Source organism: Mustela putorius, unplaced genomic scaffold (genome assembly GCF_011764305.1).
Source record: "Mustela putorius furo isolate JIRA1106 unplaced genomic scaffold, ASM1176430v1.1 tig00000460_pilon_pilon_pilon, whole genome shotgun sequence".
NCBI classification, from domain to species: domain Eukaryota; kingdom Metazoa; phylum Chordata; class Mammalia; order Carnivora; family Mustelidae; genus Mustela; species Mustela putorius.
The window spans coordinates 11,440,051-11,456,415 of record NW_025421389.1 but is presented as its reverse complement, the minus strand read 5'-3'; the positions used below and the strand labels follow the sequence as shown (position 1 = coordinate 11,456,415).

General features: G+C 43.2%; 1 protein-coding gene across 1 annotated transcript in view; it reads right to left on the bottom strand.

Annotated features, from left to right (window-relative positions):
- Window positions 1–1,781: 1,781 nt before the first annotated feature.
- KCNJ1 (potassium inwardly rectifying channel subfamily J member 1) overlaps window positions 1,782–16,365 on the bottom strand; it is a 30,232-nt gene continuing 15,648 nt past the window's right edge. The window contains exon 3 of the mRNA XM_004763899.3: window positions 1,782–4,849. Within this exon, the coding sequence (XP_004763956.1) occupies window positions 3,710–4,828 (1,119 nt within the window). The 5' untranslated portion in view covers window positions 4,829–4,849 and the 3' untranslated portion in view covers window positions 1,782–3,709. The remainder of the gene's footprint in view (window positions 4,850–16,365) is intronic.

The window sequence follows — 16,365 nt, the reverse complement described above, 5'->3', positions numbered from 1 at the left end:
ACTAGCTAGTAACTCTGGACAAGTTCCTTACCTGAGCTGCCTCAAGTGAAAAATAAATGTAAAAATAGTACCTTCTGGAGCCATTGGGGAAGTTAAATAAGGTAATGTATAGGAAATGCTTAAAACAGAACCTCAAACATAGTAGGAAAGAACTCAGTAAGTAGCCCCTGGCATTATGTTTCTTCTGTGATAGCCCAGGTCTTGGGGTGTCTCATGAGCCTAAAAGATGCCCATGTCTTCCACAACACCCAGGGCAGTCAAAGATGCTTGCTTTGGAGATGCAGGAGTGCCCTTCCCCAGTCCCTAGCCCCTGCAGCCCCAAGTGCAGATCTCCCTGTCTGCAGGGCTTGGCTCCAAGGAGTCCAGCTGGGTGCATCTGGCTGGGGAGATTAAATTATTTTTGAATTCCTAACTGAATGTTCTTTTAATGGAAACTCAATGACAGGCATTGAAATAGATTTCCTCCATAACCCCTCCTCCCGCAGCGCCCCCCCACACGGCTCTGTGTTGCGCTGTTCCCGATAACCTTTATTCCCTACCCCTGGACTTTTATCTCCCCAGTGACAAACAGCCCTTTCTGGACAGAAAGAGGAAATTCCAGTCATTGTTCTCAAACTTCTGGCTTCCAAAATAAAATGCTCTATCTCCCCTGTCAAGCTTTGATTGACACGCACTTCCTGTAATGGCAGACAACAACGGCCCAGGGGCGGGCTCAGGGGCTCATTTGCATTCTTCGCATCAGAGGTTTTCAAGTTTGTTCTAGATGGGGAAAGATCCCCTGTGTTATGCACCGAACCTCCCGTGGAGAAGCCGTGTCCCATTTTGTGGAAAAATCTCCAAGGAAGCCACCTCCACTGTCCACGCAATCCACCAGCAAAGTTCTTTGCTGTCTTGTGACTCGCCCATTAGCCATGGAAAGAGACACTCGAATCCTCTCACTTCTTAGATTTGGCAACTTAGAGGGGATTTTTTTTTTTTTTTTAAAGAGGATCTTTTCTGTCTACCCTTTCTCTCTTGGAAAATAAATTTGTAGATCACCTCTCAAATCTTAAATCTGAATATTGGTACCAGAGTGGACCCAAGTCCTGGCACATTAAACCAGGTTGGGACTCTCCAAATCAAAACCCCCATAGCAAGAAAACTAAATCAGGCACTTCAAAGGGAGTCAGTACCCAGGAAAACTCTGAATATGGTACAGTGTGATGGTATGCAATTTTTCTTGGAAAGAATAAATACTGGGATAGATAATTCAGTAAATCTAACAATATGGCACACCTGTAGCAATTACAGTGCTAATACGGTCTGCTCCTCCTGGGAACAATGTTGTTCCATTGGAATAAAAACCCTGCCTTTAGCATTTGCATTAACCTTTAGGCAAGTTAGCCTTCTGGAACCTTCTATTTCCCATTTATTTTCTTTACTCACTGAGATTCTATGTCTTCAGTCACCCCCTGTTTTTAAACATCCAGGTTTTTTATACTGCTTTTGGGTTCCAGCCACCCCTTAGGATTATTAAAAGATCCTGTGGACCCTCATTTCCTCAGGGTTTTATTGGATATAAGTATATTAATGGTTGTTAGAGTTTGGATGGGAATATTCATGAAGAAAGAGAAGCCAGGTAGCAGAATGCCTTAATCCTTATAAAAGAATATTTGAAAGCACAGATTTCCACTGCATAACCTAGAAGGAGATGCCAATCACAAAGATTCCAGTTGTTCAGCTCTCTTAACCATCAAAAGGACTAGATTTACAAGATCATTTCACTTCCACCAAATCCCAAGCATACTATTAATGAGCAGAACAGACCAGAAGGAATGTGTTCTGACCTGCCAGTTTGTGAAGGGACTACAGAGCCATAAAACCTCATGACAGTGGGCCAGCAGAGAATTCTGGCTTCGTTGGGCTTGCCATACCTCATTTCTTTTAGCTTTGTCAATAGACCAAATTGCAGGGCCGGCACACTTACAGGCACGGACTAATCTCTCGTGTAAGCCAGTTGCATCCAGCGTTAAGGCCACTGACAAAGTACACAACTCTTAGCCCATCAGACTTTGTACTGGTCTTGCTCAGAATGACCAGAGCATGTGTATGAATCTGAACAAACTCATACCAGGTCTGGGAAGACATAACCATCATAAGTGAAAACTGCCACCACCGCCATTTGTGCCCAAGACACACTGGAGTGATCATCAGGAATGGCACAGAAAGAGGCATGTCTGTAACCACAGGGTCATTTTCTCGAGGGTGAGCTGGCATCCAGATGGTCCTATTTGCCATCTTCCCATCCCACCCACATCACCCAGGAGAAAGTCCACCCTCAGCAAGAGGGATGTCCCCTATTGGTCTGTTACAATAACTTTAAGCACAATAACTGACCCTTTTGGAACCACATGCACAGTTTCAAAATTTAATTTATGAATCAACACACTGAAAACATTTTGATTCCTATGGTGCTTTGAGTCCCATTCCTTCCAGAATCGATTCAAAATCATGGAGGTGGAGAACCGAATGAGACATTCATAGTAAAACCGTTCCCTAAGAATCAATCCTTATATTAAATTGGTCCCTTTGAGGAAGATGTCTTGTGGGCCCTCAGAGGAAAACACACCTCATGTTTGCCTCCCTGTGGGGTCACAGACTCTTTCAAATCCACAAGTCTTCTTTAGCAACAGCATTTCAGTACAAACTCAAGGCACAAAAACACAAGATAATTTTTCTCTCAGAAGCACTGGAAGTGCTGTCCCTCCTAAGGTGACATTGTGCCTTTAAACTCTTCACTGCCTTCTTGGAAGGCCAGCAAATACTATTTTCATGGATTTGTAGCCCCTTATCCCACCTAGTACAAACTGGAAGAAATATCACCATTTTCAAATCAAGCATTCTTTCTTTAGGAAAATGTTCATTGAGATTTTAGGGTGATGATTTATCCTCTGTATAAATGTACCATTTGATATCATTTGGACCAAAACCCAACTTGGGCTGCAGCATCTGGATGTGCTATAAAGCAGGTTAAGCTCAGTGTTCCTCCCCACATTGATAGGTAGAGATGCAAAGTCGGTGGCCTGAGCCTTCCCTTGCTCTTCAGGAAACACAACATGACCCAGACTAAGATGGAAGCTCTAAAAACCAGGGCTGGAGAAGCTCAGAGCCTCACAAATGTTCTTGGAGTACCAGTCTTTTCTTACCATCTCTGATTAGTTCATCTCCTCCAACCAACCAAAAATGGCTCTCCCAAGGGAGACCTTTTTTCCTTGATAAAAGCCACCAATGTTAAAATAAAAGTGGCTTGTTTCTTATCAGTAGAATCAAAATGAGAATATGGTTTTCCCCTGATCCTTTCTAAAGCTCATAACTTCTTTAAGGAGACTTTTAAGATATCATTTGGCCTGTCCATGAAACTTTTGAGGATTCTGTTTCTATCAACACTGCATGATTTCAAATAATTGTATTCAAGATTCCAAGTGAACTCCTATGGCTTCCATATTGCCATTTCCTATAAGAATATTGCATGTTCTAATGCAGTTGCCTTGTAGAGCTATGTGTCTTATAAGATTGTGGCTGTGGGGTTCAAGGGGCATGGTGCTGATAGACATTGAAGGCTCTTGTTCTAATTTCATATCCTATATCCTCAAATTGTTGATTGCTTCCTAATACTTCTAGTCACTAGGTATCTTCAAAAATTCACTTTACTCCTGTTGAAAAGCCACTGTCACATCTTGGTGTCATCTGTTTCACTGACTTCTGACAAACTGAAGTTGGGATTGTCGTAGCCTTTCTTTATCCTGGCCCTAGCATCTCTCTCATTATAAAGGCACAAAGCACAATGAGGGGTCTCAACTTCCACAGTTTTGCTAAAGTTATGAAAATCCACTCGGTATTTCCCTTCCTTAGTCTTGGATACTATGGGAGCAAAACGGTAACCCCAGAGCACCTCTTCTGGGACATAGGATGTCCGGACTTGGCAGGTAGCACTGGTTGATTCCACTGTGCCATCTAAAAATACCACTAATTCAAAGTCTTGTTGGGGAAGGGTTTCTGCTGCCATGTTGAAGAATGGGCTGTTTTGATCAATGACATGGTAAATTGTCAATGGGGAGATGAAGAATAAATTTTCATTCCCTGCATCAACTACAAAGTTGATATTGATCTGGTCCAAAATAATAGTCTCTCCTTCAGGAGTGACTGTCGTCCTCAGGAGCTTTCCATATATGTGGCTCCCAATAAGGAGGCTCTTCCTAAGATTAGCCACACGGATTAGGAGACAAAGCTTCCCACCCCGTTTACTGATCACTGCATTCTTGCTGAAGGTAATGGTCTTGGCACGTTTCTTGGGTCTGGAGATCTTGGCTAAAATGGCACCACACATGAAAGAATTGATGATGACTCCAAGTATAGACTGGAAGATAAGGAGAAAAATGGCAGTGCCACATTGTTCTGTCACACACCTGAATCCATATCCAATGGTCACTTGTGTTTCCAGAGAAAACAGAAAAGCTGAGGTCAAGCCATTAATGTTCTCCACACAAGGGGTGTGGTTGACAGAAGGATGGAACTCAGGGAGATCTTTGTGGATGTAGGCTACCGCATACCACAGAAGACCAAAGAAGAACCAACTCCCCAAGAAGGCTGAAATGAAGATGGTCATTTTGTATCTCCATTTGAGGTCAAGCACAGTTGTCCAGATGTCCACAAAGAATATAAACCTTGACTGGGCCTCCACATTGCCAAACTCTATGTTGCATCTCCCATCTTTGGAGACCAGCCTGGCTCTTTGCCGAGAATGCCCAAAAAAGTGAGCGACAAACCATTTCCGAAGATGTTTGAACATTCTTTCTGTCAACACTCTGATCTGAAATACATAAAAAACAAACAAAACAAAATGATGTTTACAGCAACAGTGGACTAGGCGACTAACATATATCAAAGACCATTCAAAACAATCTGATTTACTGATCATTAAGGAAAGCTGACAGTTTATTCTGGATACAACAATACTATTTTCCAATTGAAACTTTCCACCAGAAGATCATATTACTTAACTATAAAGAGGAAAAATAATTACAGAGAGATAGGAATAGAAGGAACTTAAGAGGGCATGTATTCAAGTGTTTCCTGACCTTAGTCAGTAACACACAAACTTAAAAATGTAGGTGATAACCAATCTATGACCTGTATTATGATTTATCTGATATAATTCTTTAAATTGATTCTCCTTTTACTTTAATAAAGTTTTGCCTTCTGCTAAGCAAAAATAGCCGTGAAAGCAGAAGCTGGAAGGACCATTCGTATTTTTTGTAATATATAAAAACAAATAACCATTAAAAGGGTTCATCAATATACTACTTAAAGTAAACCTCTTTACTGCCATCCTCACTCAATAGTAAAAGAAATCTTGTCCCAATTATTGTTCCACTTATCCAGTGAAGGCACCGAGATTCAGAATTTTTTTTTTAAAGATTTTATTTATTTATCAGAGAGAGAGAGAGAGAGCACAGGCAGGCAGAATGGCAGGCAGAGGCAGAGGGAGAAGCAGGCTCCCTGCCGAGCAAGGAGCCCAATGTGGGACTCGATCCCAGGACGCTGGGATCATGACCTGAGCTGAAGGCAGCTGCTTAACCAACTGAGCCACCCAGGCGTCCCCAGAAAATTTTAATAGTATAGCCAAAGTCATGTACTAACCAGTGGCAGTATGACAACTAAAAACATAAACCATAAGGTTCCCTGCTTCCAGTCAGGAGGAACCTCTAATAGGCTGCGTCTCAGCTATTAAATTTTATATTCTAAAGTCATATTTGCCTGAAACATTTTAAGACAAATATTGGTCACCTTCCTTTTTTCTTTTTTAAAATGCTTTAGACTATTTAGAACAGAGCTCCTTAATACAGTTTGGTCAAGTCCTACCATATGATCCCAGGAGTTTGCTCAATGGAGGTACAAGCCCCTTTCCTTTTTCTCTCCATGATATGCCAAGATTCCTAAGAGGAATAGTATGATGGTCACCATCAATATCTCATGCTTTCTTCCCTGCTTCTCAGTTGAAGGACTGGGAAGCTCTGAATTAAATAATACTCCAAATAATTCTCCATAAACATAGAACCATACTTTATTCACTCCTCTACCCCAGCTGCTAACACAGTCTATGGGCGCTCACAAGTTATTCAATGAGCATGAATGGAATAACTCAGTGAATGAAGTAAGCTCTTCAAAATACCATCTACTCAATGGTTTCTTGTTGATGATATTATTGTGACTTCCAGTTTACAGCAAGAAAATTGAAGGGATTTTCCCCTAAACAGCCAACAATGATGAAAGCCACAGTTATCAACACTAGACTACCTCCTCCCCTAGCTGTGCCCTCCCCCACTCCAAGGTGCGCCCACCATGGTTAGCAAGGTCTTCGTGGTATTTTTAATTAAATGTAAATATGTTTCTAAAATAGATTTCAAAATTCCCCTTCAAAAATGTGTTTATTCATACAAACCAGGAAGCGAAACCAACTTAGTGATACATTTTAAACAAAAGTACTATCCCACAGTGTTTTGTTCATAGCCTTAAACTAGGTGAAAACACAAGAAGCCAACACCAGGTAGAAGTGGTGAAGAGAAAACCACAGCTGTGGTGATTTGAAATTTTGAGGACAAGTTCTAAAGCTACAGAGAAAGAAAAGGCTACCAGGAGAGCAAACAGCAGTGCACACACTCAGTGGGCCCTGCCCACATCCCACCCAACCCTCATGGATCTCAAGTCCCCAAAGAGTCCTAGGGGTTGGTCCCAACTGAGGCACACTGAAGAAGAGTCTACCCCCTCCCCAGGCTCTCTCCTTTCTCCACACACACATAGTTTAACCTGGTTTACATTCCTCTCTCCCCCTGTGTCATGGAAGCTCACACACTGTTTTAAATGCTCTTTGTAGAAATAAAATAATAATTCTCAAGCCAACATTTATCAGGCAAATCCACATTCGCTTTGTCACACATTATATTTCCAGAGATGACTCCTGAAATACACCTTCTGAGTTTCTCTTCCTCACAACTTTTCTCTTCCAGTCTCAAGTTCATTTCATTTTTGAAGATAAAGAATATTTCTGTAGAATGAATAAGTAGCCTCTGATTTATCTCTTGATTAAGTCTGGGTTTCCTTGCCTGCATTATTAATAAAATATCTGCCTGGCCTTGCAAAGAGCTAAAACAAAAGCAAGCAGCTTATAATGTCTTCCCAGACTGTCTGCACTTACCAACATCCTAAGCATATTCCGACTTGATGTATCCATGCCTGGGGAAAGCAACGAAGTGGCCTTGGGAATTGGTCTCTGTCTGCAGGCTGATTTCTTTTAGACTCGGCCTAATTTATTTCAGGGTTTGGTCAGTGAACTGATGCTAATTTGTATTAGCTTGAAAACACTTAATTTGATAGTGGACTTGGGTGGCTTAAACCAAGGCAATTGGTTGTTCTCAGCCCAAGCCCTAAGCTGGGTATGTAGTTTTTTTTTTTTTTTTCCCCAGACCTCACATGGCTTGAATACCGTCATGCTAAGACATGACAGCCCCCCAGCTAAGGTCCCTGGGCAGCAAGCATGGCATGAGTTCCAGCATTTTCCTCCTCTCCTTTGCCACGCTCTATATAGCTCTCTTGTTGTTTCTCATAGGTCATGCCTGTTAGCTTTTCATGAGAAAGAATTAGTTATCATCGATCTCTGAGCCTGTTCTCTGAAACACACTGAGATCCTGAGATTTCCAAATGTTCACAAAGATACAGGTGAATATATAGACTTAGATCAGTAAATATTTGTAAGATGAAAGTAAGGTCACACCAGGAAGAAACAAGATACTGGTCAATCTCTATATACAATAGTCTCTGTTATGTAAGAAACAGATTTAAAAAACAGCCTTTATTGTTGGAATTATTTTATAAAATCTGGCATTTACTGAAGGTACTTTTCACATGTACTGTGTTGGCCAATGCTGTGGATTTATTTACTCAAAGAGTGAGAAGAATGATACCGAAAGGATGTAAGAATATGGAATAAATCCATCCCTTGATCAAACCCAAAGTTCACATGGCAGACCCATTGTAATCAGCACATAGCCTACTTTGCTTAGACAATGACATCTCATCTAGCCACAGACAGAGCAAATATGTATTTTTTTTACTGCAGGGTGGTCAGAGATTGACCCTGGTTGTCTGTGTTGTATAGCATGTATGGATTTTAGGTTACTTTCTACTGAAATCAGTAAATCTTAATAGCAAGCAAAGGGCTGTACATTAGCTAATATTTACCAAGGTACTCTTAGTGGCCTGGCAAAGCAGGCAAATTCTATTATTGCCATTTTTTTTTCCCTTCAGTGCTCCAGTATTCTTGTTCTGTAAAGAGTCTGTTCTCAGGAAGTAGACTTTTTGTACACTTTCCAAACACTGAGTGTATGCTTATTGTGTAGGATTTCAAAAACAAATCAAACCTGCTCCCATTCTCAAGGGGCTTACAGTCAAATGAGGAAGTGAGCTCAGGACACCAGCAATTACAATGTGGTATGGTGTGCATCTGCCCAAAGGAACACCTTTTCTAAAAGATCTCTATCAGAGATCTGCCCAGTACTTCAGGGGACAGAAAAGTCACTGTCTTTTTGCTTTCATTAATTCATTTTTCTATCATGATTCAACAATGTTGCTGCTAGTACGTGTGTCAGGCTCTGTACTAGACTTTAGAGATGCAATCCTTTGCCAAATGGCACCTTCCTTGTCATTGAGAAGAAGATTCCAGTCAAGTGTGGGAAGTAGGCAAAGTCAAGATGAGAAACAGTAGGAATGATCTGGGGAGCATCGTTTTTTTTTTTTTCCTAAGATTTTATTTATTTATTTGACAAATCACAAGTAGGCAGAGGGAGAGGGGGAAGCAGGTCCCCACTGAGCAGAGACCCCGATGTGGGGCTTGATCCCAGGATCCTGGGATCATTACCTGAGCCGAAGGCAGAGGCCTTAACCCACTGAGCCACCCAGGTGCCCCTGGGGAGCATCTTATCTGACAGGCAAAGATGTGTTATCAAGGTCAAGACGTGAGGATGGTGTTAGACTCACTTGTCATAGACACTATAACTATTTGTTGGGCGATCACAAAGAAATCCATCAACCCATGCATCAAAGCAATGAGTTTTCTGTCATTTCTATGGGTCTTCCTCTAATGGCGATATTTCAGAAGAGACACACCTGAGTGTGTAGTAACTAACCAACTGCACTGTAATTGTGAATGACCCAGACTCCGGGGCAACAGAAGAGAGTGTGAGGGGCTGAGAGAGAAGCCAGGTGACTGTCAGCGAGACATGAGGCTGGAAAGGCAAGCAAGGGCCACACACTCGGTGGTGGAATGCCATGTGAGATATTTTCATTGTTGACTTAAATAACAAAACCGTATGAAGAACAGTGGTCCAGTTGTGCTTCAGGGATGACTCATGGTAATTCTAATGAAGTCTGAGGTCTATTCCGCTTATGGGTCCTTAAAATTCCTGAAAATAAGCATATTTTCCTCTTGGATCTCCTTCTTCCCATAAAAATGCACCCTTCATTTGCATACAACGTGAGTCTGCCTTGTTGTCAAGTCTCTCACTGCCTTACTTCCGTTGTGGACATTTCTCAAGAGTTGAGATTTTTATGTTAAACGTAGGACCCACAAGTTCTGGTTCCCGAGTACAGAAGTCAAATGATTTTCTGTGGTTCCTTCTCAACCGCGGTGGAGGAGTTCAAGTTTCCATCAAATTTTGCTGCTTTGTTTAAGCCAACAATCAACTGAGTCAACAAACATTGCCAACTAAACACAGCAAGGAACCGAACAGGATTCTGGGGCACAGTCTTGGCCTTCTCCGTTAACATAATCAAGCCAACGCTTGACTTATTCAACATTTACTATGTATTGGGTGCTAGGCTAGGAAACCTTTAGAAAGAATTAGGGACCACAGCCCCTGCTCCCCAGTCCCCCACAGATAGGAAACGATTGGGTTATTGTAGTGGGGCAGGTTTGCTGCCCCAAAAGGCTTAAGCATGGGGTTTAAAACAACCATCAAAAGAGGAGACCCAGCAGGCTGGGTGTCAAGTTTACGCTCTTCTGCACACAACTTCGCTAAGGTGCACTGCACCTAGCTGCGAGGCAGAGCACTTCCTGTTTCCTATGGAAATGATCTCAAGCTATTGTAGGCTATCCACCCAACTGGGATTGCAAATGTTCAGGCCCCTGACAAGCCCTGAGTCATCTAGCTCCCGGGCTACCCCCAGAACCTACAGGAGACAGATGGCTGTTTCCCTTTCCTTCAGTAATTCCGGGAGAAGTCACCGCTGACGTCTTTAGCACCATCAGACAGTTCACTTCTCAAATAGACCCTGGCAGGGCTGGTAGAAACCAATTTTCCTGGTCCTATAGCTCTTAAAGGATATCTGAACCTCAGGACTCTTCCAGGCTAGATGTAGGAAAGCATTTCAGGAACATCTCACCTTTCCTTTGGGGTAAGGATTTTCCCAGATCCAGTCCACTGTGAAGCCACAAATCCACTTGTGTCCAGGGTGGGCACAAAACACAGGCCTTCCTGGGTGCCTGGCTCCTTCCCATGAAAAGAGTGTGGGAACAAGAGCCAGGGAATCGCAAGTTTGAAGGGTGTTGGTGCTCTCGTAAAGGACACCGTGTTCTGTAGACTTCTCTGGAGCCAGCTGGGCCACCAGTATTACCGGAATAACTTCAGAGGTGTGCCAGGCATGGAGATTAAAAGAGGATAGGAGGACCTAAGCCAGGATGTTCATGGCACAGGTAATAACTAAAGGCAGCATGGCAGGTGGAAGGAATCCTAGCTTGGGTATGCAGAGTCATGGATTTGAACTCCAGCTCTGTCCAGGTGACCTGCGAAAGCCACATAGTCCTTCTGACATGTGTCCTCACCTGTGAAATGGCTGTTAAAATATACTTTCCAAGACTAGAGTGTGTTCTCAGTGCAATCACATATGTGAAGTTCCTAGAACATAGCGATCAAACAATAAATTGTCAGAACTGTTATTATTAGGGTACAAATTTAAATGTGGGTAATAGTTTACCAGGCGTCACACTGACCCAGGCCATTTGGAGTCTCTGCTGTGTGGAGTCAAATGGGCTATACTGGAGACAACATCCAGGTGAAGGCAAAAGCTTGTAGGAAAGTGACAAAGCTTCCCTAGAACATCACTGCCTATGAACCATACATCAAGCCGAAGACTTGGGAAAAGGGAATGTGTTTTTATAGAGGCTTTGTCTAGGACAAAGGCTTTGTCTGTGGCCGCAGCAGAAGCCTTATCTTACAGAGGTGGAAAGAGAATAGAGGGTACGAGAATGATTCTTCACAAGCCTGCCCAGAGCTATGGCACCTGGAGTGACGCTGTCCTTCTCCAACCATAGACATTGACTAAGCCTTGATCGTTTTACTGAATGTATACACATATGCCCTCAGCAAAGGGTCTTGGCACTGCTAGGGGCTGTCCTGATTGTCCCCACTAGGGCTCTGTGTTCTTCTGTTAAACACGAACAGTGTTACAGAACATCGATATCAGATAAGGCCATTCTGTAATCATGCCTGAACACAGACCAAAACCTGAACATTGTTTAAAAAAGACCCAAGTCCCCCATGTGGGCTATTAGAAGTGATCTGCTGCTTCTTTACAAATAATGACATTAGCTATCCACCAGTCTTCACCCATTCTAGATGATAAGATTTATTGACATAATGACTCATAGAATTACTCTGAATTATTGACATCTAACCCAGAGCAAGGTATTGCTTCTTTAAATCTTCCCCAAATCACATAACAAGCCCAGATCCTCTAACTGTGACCTAGCCCCCAGTGAGCCTCCCCACAGTTCTTCATGGTATGTGTCCTCACTAGCTGCAAAAAGCCGATTTGTTACAGTACCAGGGTCTTCTGGAGGTTCTTCAGCTGACACATTGGCACCACTAAAGGACAGAAGAGCACACAGAACAAAAGGTATAACTAAGAAGGTCATAAAGCCATTTTACAGGCCATGTGTTCACTTTATACATTTGTTTGCTTTTGTATCGGATGTGAAGAATCAAGGAAATAACCAAATTTAAATACAAAAAGTCACAAAGAGGAGTTAAAATTTTCAGACACAGGTTTTCAAGTCTCTCTAGCTGTCTTGCTTACCACAACCATTGGTCGCCCTGAGATAATTACACTCTCACTGCAAAGACCTCTATTTCCACATGGCAGGTGGATTGGGTCCTAGCAGGAAATGTCAAGAGGTGTGAGGTTCTCACGAATTCAGTCTCAGCCTGGGAGCTAGTGAAGCTGGACCCAAAGAAGATGTCTACAGGGTCTTCCTAGCCTTTGCTGACAGTGTGCATTGGTTGTGGAATTGGAAACCTATGTTTTGGAAGCTGGGTGCTTATTCTGTGTATATTTTCAGGATTGTTTCCTTATCATTCTTCATCACTGTTCCTTAAGGTAGTTCCTAACTACCTGTCTCAGCTAGGTGGAGAAGGACCAAAAGGAGGCACTTCCTCTATGCCTGGCTCACAGTTTTGAAGAGAAAGCAGCACACCCCTGGGAGTGGTGAGGAGCGGTAACAGCAGAATGAGAGAGCATCAGAAAACAAGAGAAACTCAAAACCACACAGGTGGATCTACGTGGTTTCTATTCCAAAGGTTTTCTAAGAATTCTTCTCTTCTAAACTGCAGGGAGCTCAGCTCTTTACCAAGAAGGCATTGCTGTATTGGGTCTGAGTGGACTAAGCCACAGATGACAGAGGAAGTCAAGGTAGAAGTGAAGATCCACAGCTCAGACTGAATGAAGAGAAAGACGAGAGCAGAGCAAAATCTCCTGAGAATGGGAAATGGCTATTAAGATGCCATGGAGGACTTCCATACCCTGTACCCTGCTGACGGCGTTGGGAGACCTGTTGCACTCTCCTGTATTCTGTGTGAACAGCGCCCTCTAGAGCACAGTGCAAACGGTGCCCCATCGGAGCCCTGAAATTCTGGGGTCTGGAAAGCCTTGGATGTTGGGCCAGGCACAAGAGTATCCTTCACATATATTATAGTGTTGAATTCACATGATAAACCTAGCAGTTGGGGAACAGAGGTTCAGCAAAGTTAAGCGATTTTCCTCAAGGTCACAAAGCAAAAAGCCCAAAGCGCAGAGATCAGAGGAATCTAGCTCTGCCTAACTGAGAAGTCCTTGCTTTTAAGCCGTATGGCATACTCAAAACAGTTACTGAACAAAGGGAAGGCAAACATTTTTTTTGGCACCTACTTACTATGCACCAGCAATGGTGATAAGACAGAGATCCCATAGCAGGCAAGAGCTTTTCTGAAGACACAAAACCGGAAAGGATAAGGAGGGTTTGGATTGGTGGGGAGGGGAGAGGTTTCCAGGGACAAGAAGCAGCAGCAAAAGCACTAGAAAAGGGAAGAGAGGAAGAGTGTGTGCAAGGCCCTGGGACCCCCATGGAGAGGGCCCAGAGCCAACTGTACTAGATCCACAGGTACACGTTGGTGGAAAAGGCCATGGGCCCCAAAGTCACAAGAAGGGTCTCATAATGCTGGGAAGAGTTCAGGAAGGGTCACTATGTCAAAGTAATTAGGACATGATTGTGGAAGCAGCTGAAGATGTACTGTTAAGCATGGTGCTTTCTCTGGAAACTTCTATAGATTGTCTTGGCTTGAGCCAACTGTTGGTGATGATCTGAAGTAATGGCAATGACATCTTCCATTTGGAGACATTTCCAGATACCTCTAGAGTGCAGTTACATCACCGTCCACAGTCAGAAGTTCATTGACAGTGAGGCTAGTGAGGGGGCATAGGGATCTTCCTCCCCAGTGGAAGAGGAAACCCTGCCAGTGATAGTGAGCTGAGCCTGGGGTCCTCACTGCTCGAGCAGAAAGGCAAAGCACCCAGGCTTTGGAGTTGGTCAGTTCAGCAACACTAATTGAGTGGCCAAGGTCATTCCTGGGCAACAGTGAGGACACAGACAAAGGAAGACACACAGGGGACACTGGAACTCCACTCTCCCTCCTCCCAACCCCAGAATGGGTACTTAGGTTCAACCTGAAGGCCATGTCTCAGAGAGAAACTTAAATGGCAGGTTCACAAAGAGACAAAAGTCCCTGGCTATGACTTCCCCATTCACATCAGATTCCTTCCCCTTATAATAGTTTATTGTATTCTTTTCTTTGGGGGTGGGGTATAGTTTCTACAGTCATTTCAACCTACACATTTTCTTCTGTGGTGGTTTGGCAGCAATGACCCCGTCCATGCCCTCCATTGCTTTATCCCCGGTGACAGCTTAGAGTAGATCCTCAAGAAACATTCGTCAAGAAATAAATAGCTCCAGCAAGGTGTGAAAGACTCAAAGTGCTTGGTTCGAAGAAGGGGATATGGGGAGGTGAACAGAACCTAACACTGCTCTCTGTTGGCGGGACTCAGTCTCTGCAGCACTTGGACCAGGCAGATGATTGGGTCTTGTGGCCTTGGGCTCCTCATAACCAAACTCTTATCTGGTTTTGTTCTAGCTTGGGTGGTCTACTGCCTTGTTTACTGAGAAGGCAATGTGAGCATCAAGCCCCTTGCTTCTTCTTAAGAGGGTCAGGAGATGACTTTCAAAGCTCCACATTCCACCAAAACTTGCAGTAGCCAACAGAGCTCCCAGGTTTGGGTTTGGAATTTACCAAATTGCCTTTGTCAGGATGCACATAGGATCAGGGTGGAAGCCCATTAGGAAAGACACCTGGTAAAATACAGCAAACGTGTTGTTGACTGAAGAGAGAGGACAGATCCCTAGAGGATCCTGGGTGAAATTTCAGTCAATCTGTCCGAGAAGCAGATGGGATCCCTCTATAAAGGAAAGGGTGGAAGGATCAGTTCTAAGACCCCTCATGTGCACTTTGGTCAGACCTCTTGAGGGTCACTATCCTACCTGTTGAATTCTAGTTTCTTTCTTTTTTTTTTTTAAGATTTTATTTACTTATTTGAGAGAGAGAGAGAGAGAGCGCGCGCTCATGCATGAGCAGAGGGGAGGGCCAGAGGGAGAGGGAGAAGCAGATTTCCTGTGGAGCACGGAACCCAATGGGGGGCTCCATTCCAGGACCCCGGGATCATCATCTGAGCCAAAGGCAGACACTTAACCAACTGAGCCACCCAGGCGCCCCTGAATTCTAGTTTCTAATGAACCTGTGACAGAAAATGGAATTAACACAATGACCCAAAGATGTTTCTAGTCTCATGGCCTTTTTATTCTCATGTCTACTCAAAAGAAATCGTGACAGTGCAGACATCTTTGTTCAGGTCTGGATGTATAATCTAGAACCAACATATGGTATTCTCAAAAGATGGTATGTGAACAGAAATCACTTGCATATAGTAAGTCATATTGCTTAGGTGTTAAGATATTAAGTATCTTAAAAAAATCTTTTACTGGATTATTTAGAAAGTGAAGAATGATTTTTGCAAATAAAATATCATTCTCTTCCTTGTTTATCTTATAAAAGTATGTGTTGGGGGAGTTTGTTTGTCTGAAAACTGTGCACATGTACAATGAAATAATTCTTAAATTTCATCTTTGAGCCACCCATCTCAAATGGCACCAGGATTGCGTAAAATAATTTAAATGTTTACAAAAAGTTGTATTTGTTATTAGTGCTGGAATCCTGTTATTAGTGTGACCCTTATAGTTCTCCGTGGTTTGGGTTGGTGTTACGTCGACTCAGTCTTTCCAGCCCAGAAACGAATAAATTCCCCATGGACTGGACATTCTGAACATACTTCCTTGAGTGTTCCCAACAGGAGATTCCACTTTGTTTTCAAGAGAACATACAGAATTCCGACCCTTGAAAATTTCTAAAATAATGGCCCAATTCAGCTAATGCCTGAGTGATGGCACCCAGAGACTAGAATTCATGATGCCATGCCCGACGTGAAGGGTCTCAGGTTGGTGGGATAGCCCAGCTCTCATAGATGATGCAAAAGAGAAGGCACAGAACACTGGGTTCTTGAGTTTGGAGGGAAGCTCTGGATGCCTTCTCATTTCACATTCTTGCTTATGTTTAAGATCCCCTATGAGGGTTGCCTCAAGTGGTTCCCAGGCAGGACTGAAGAAGTGGGTACGTGCGGTTTGGATCTGGAGTCAGTCACTCACATCACTTACATTGCTTACGTCAGTCACTGGGTGCCACCTAACCTATCACTGTATTCATCTGAGAAATAGGGACATTTGCTTCAATCTTGCAAATGGCTGGAAAGAGCTTTGATGACAACCTGAACATGGAACGTGATCGAGCCCTTAGCATCCTCAGTTTCAGTCCAACTCTAATTTCCTTTCCACTGAGAGTCTGCCACACACTGACA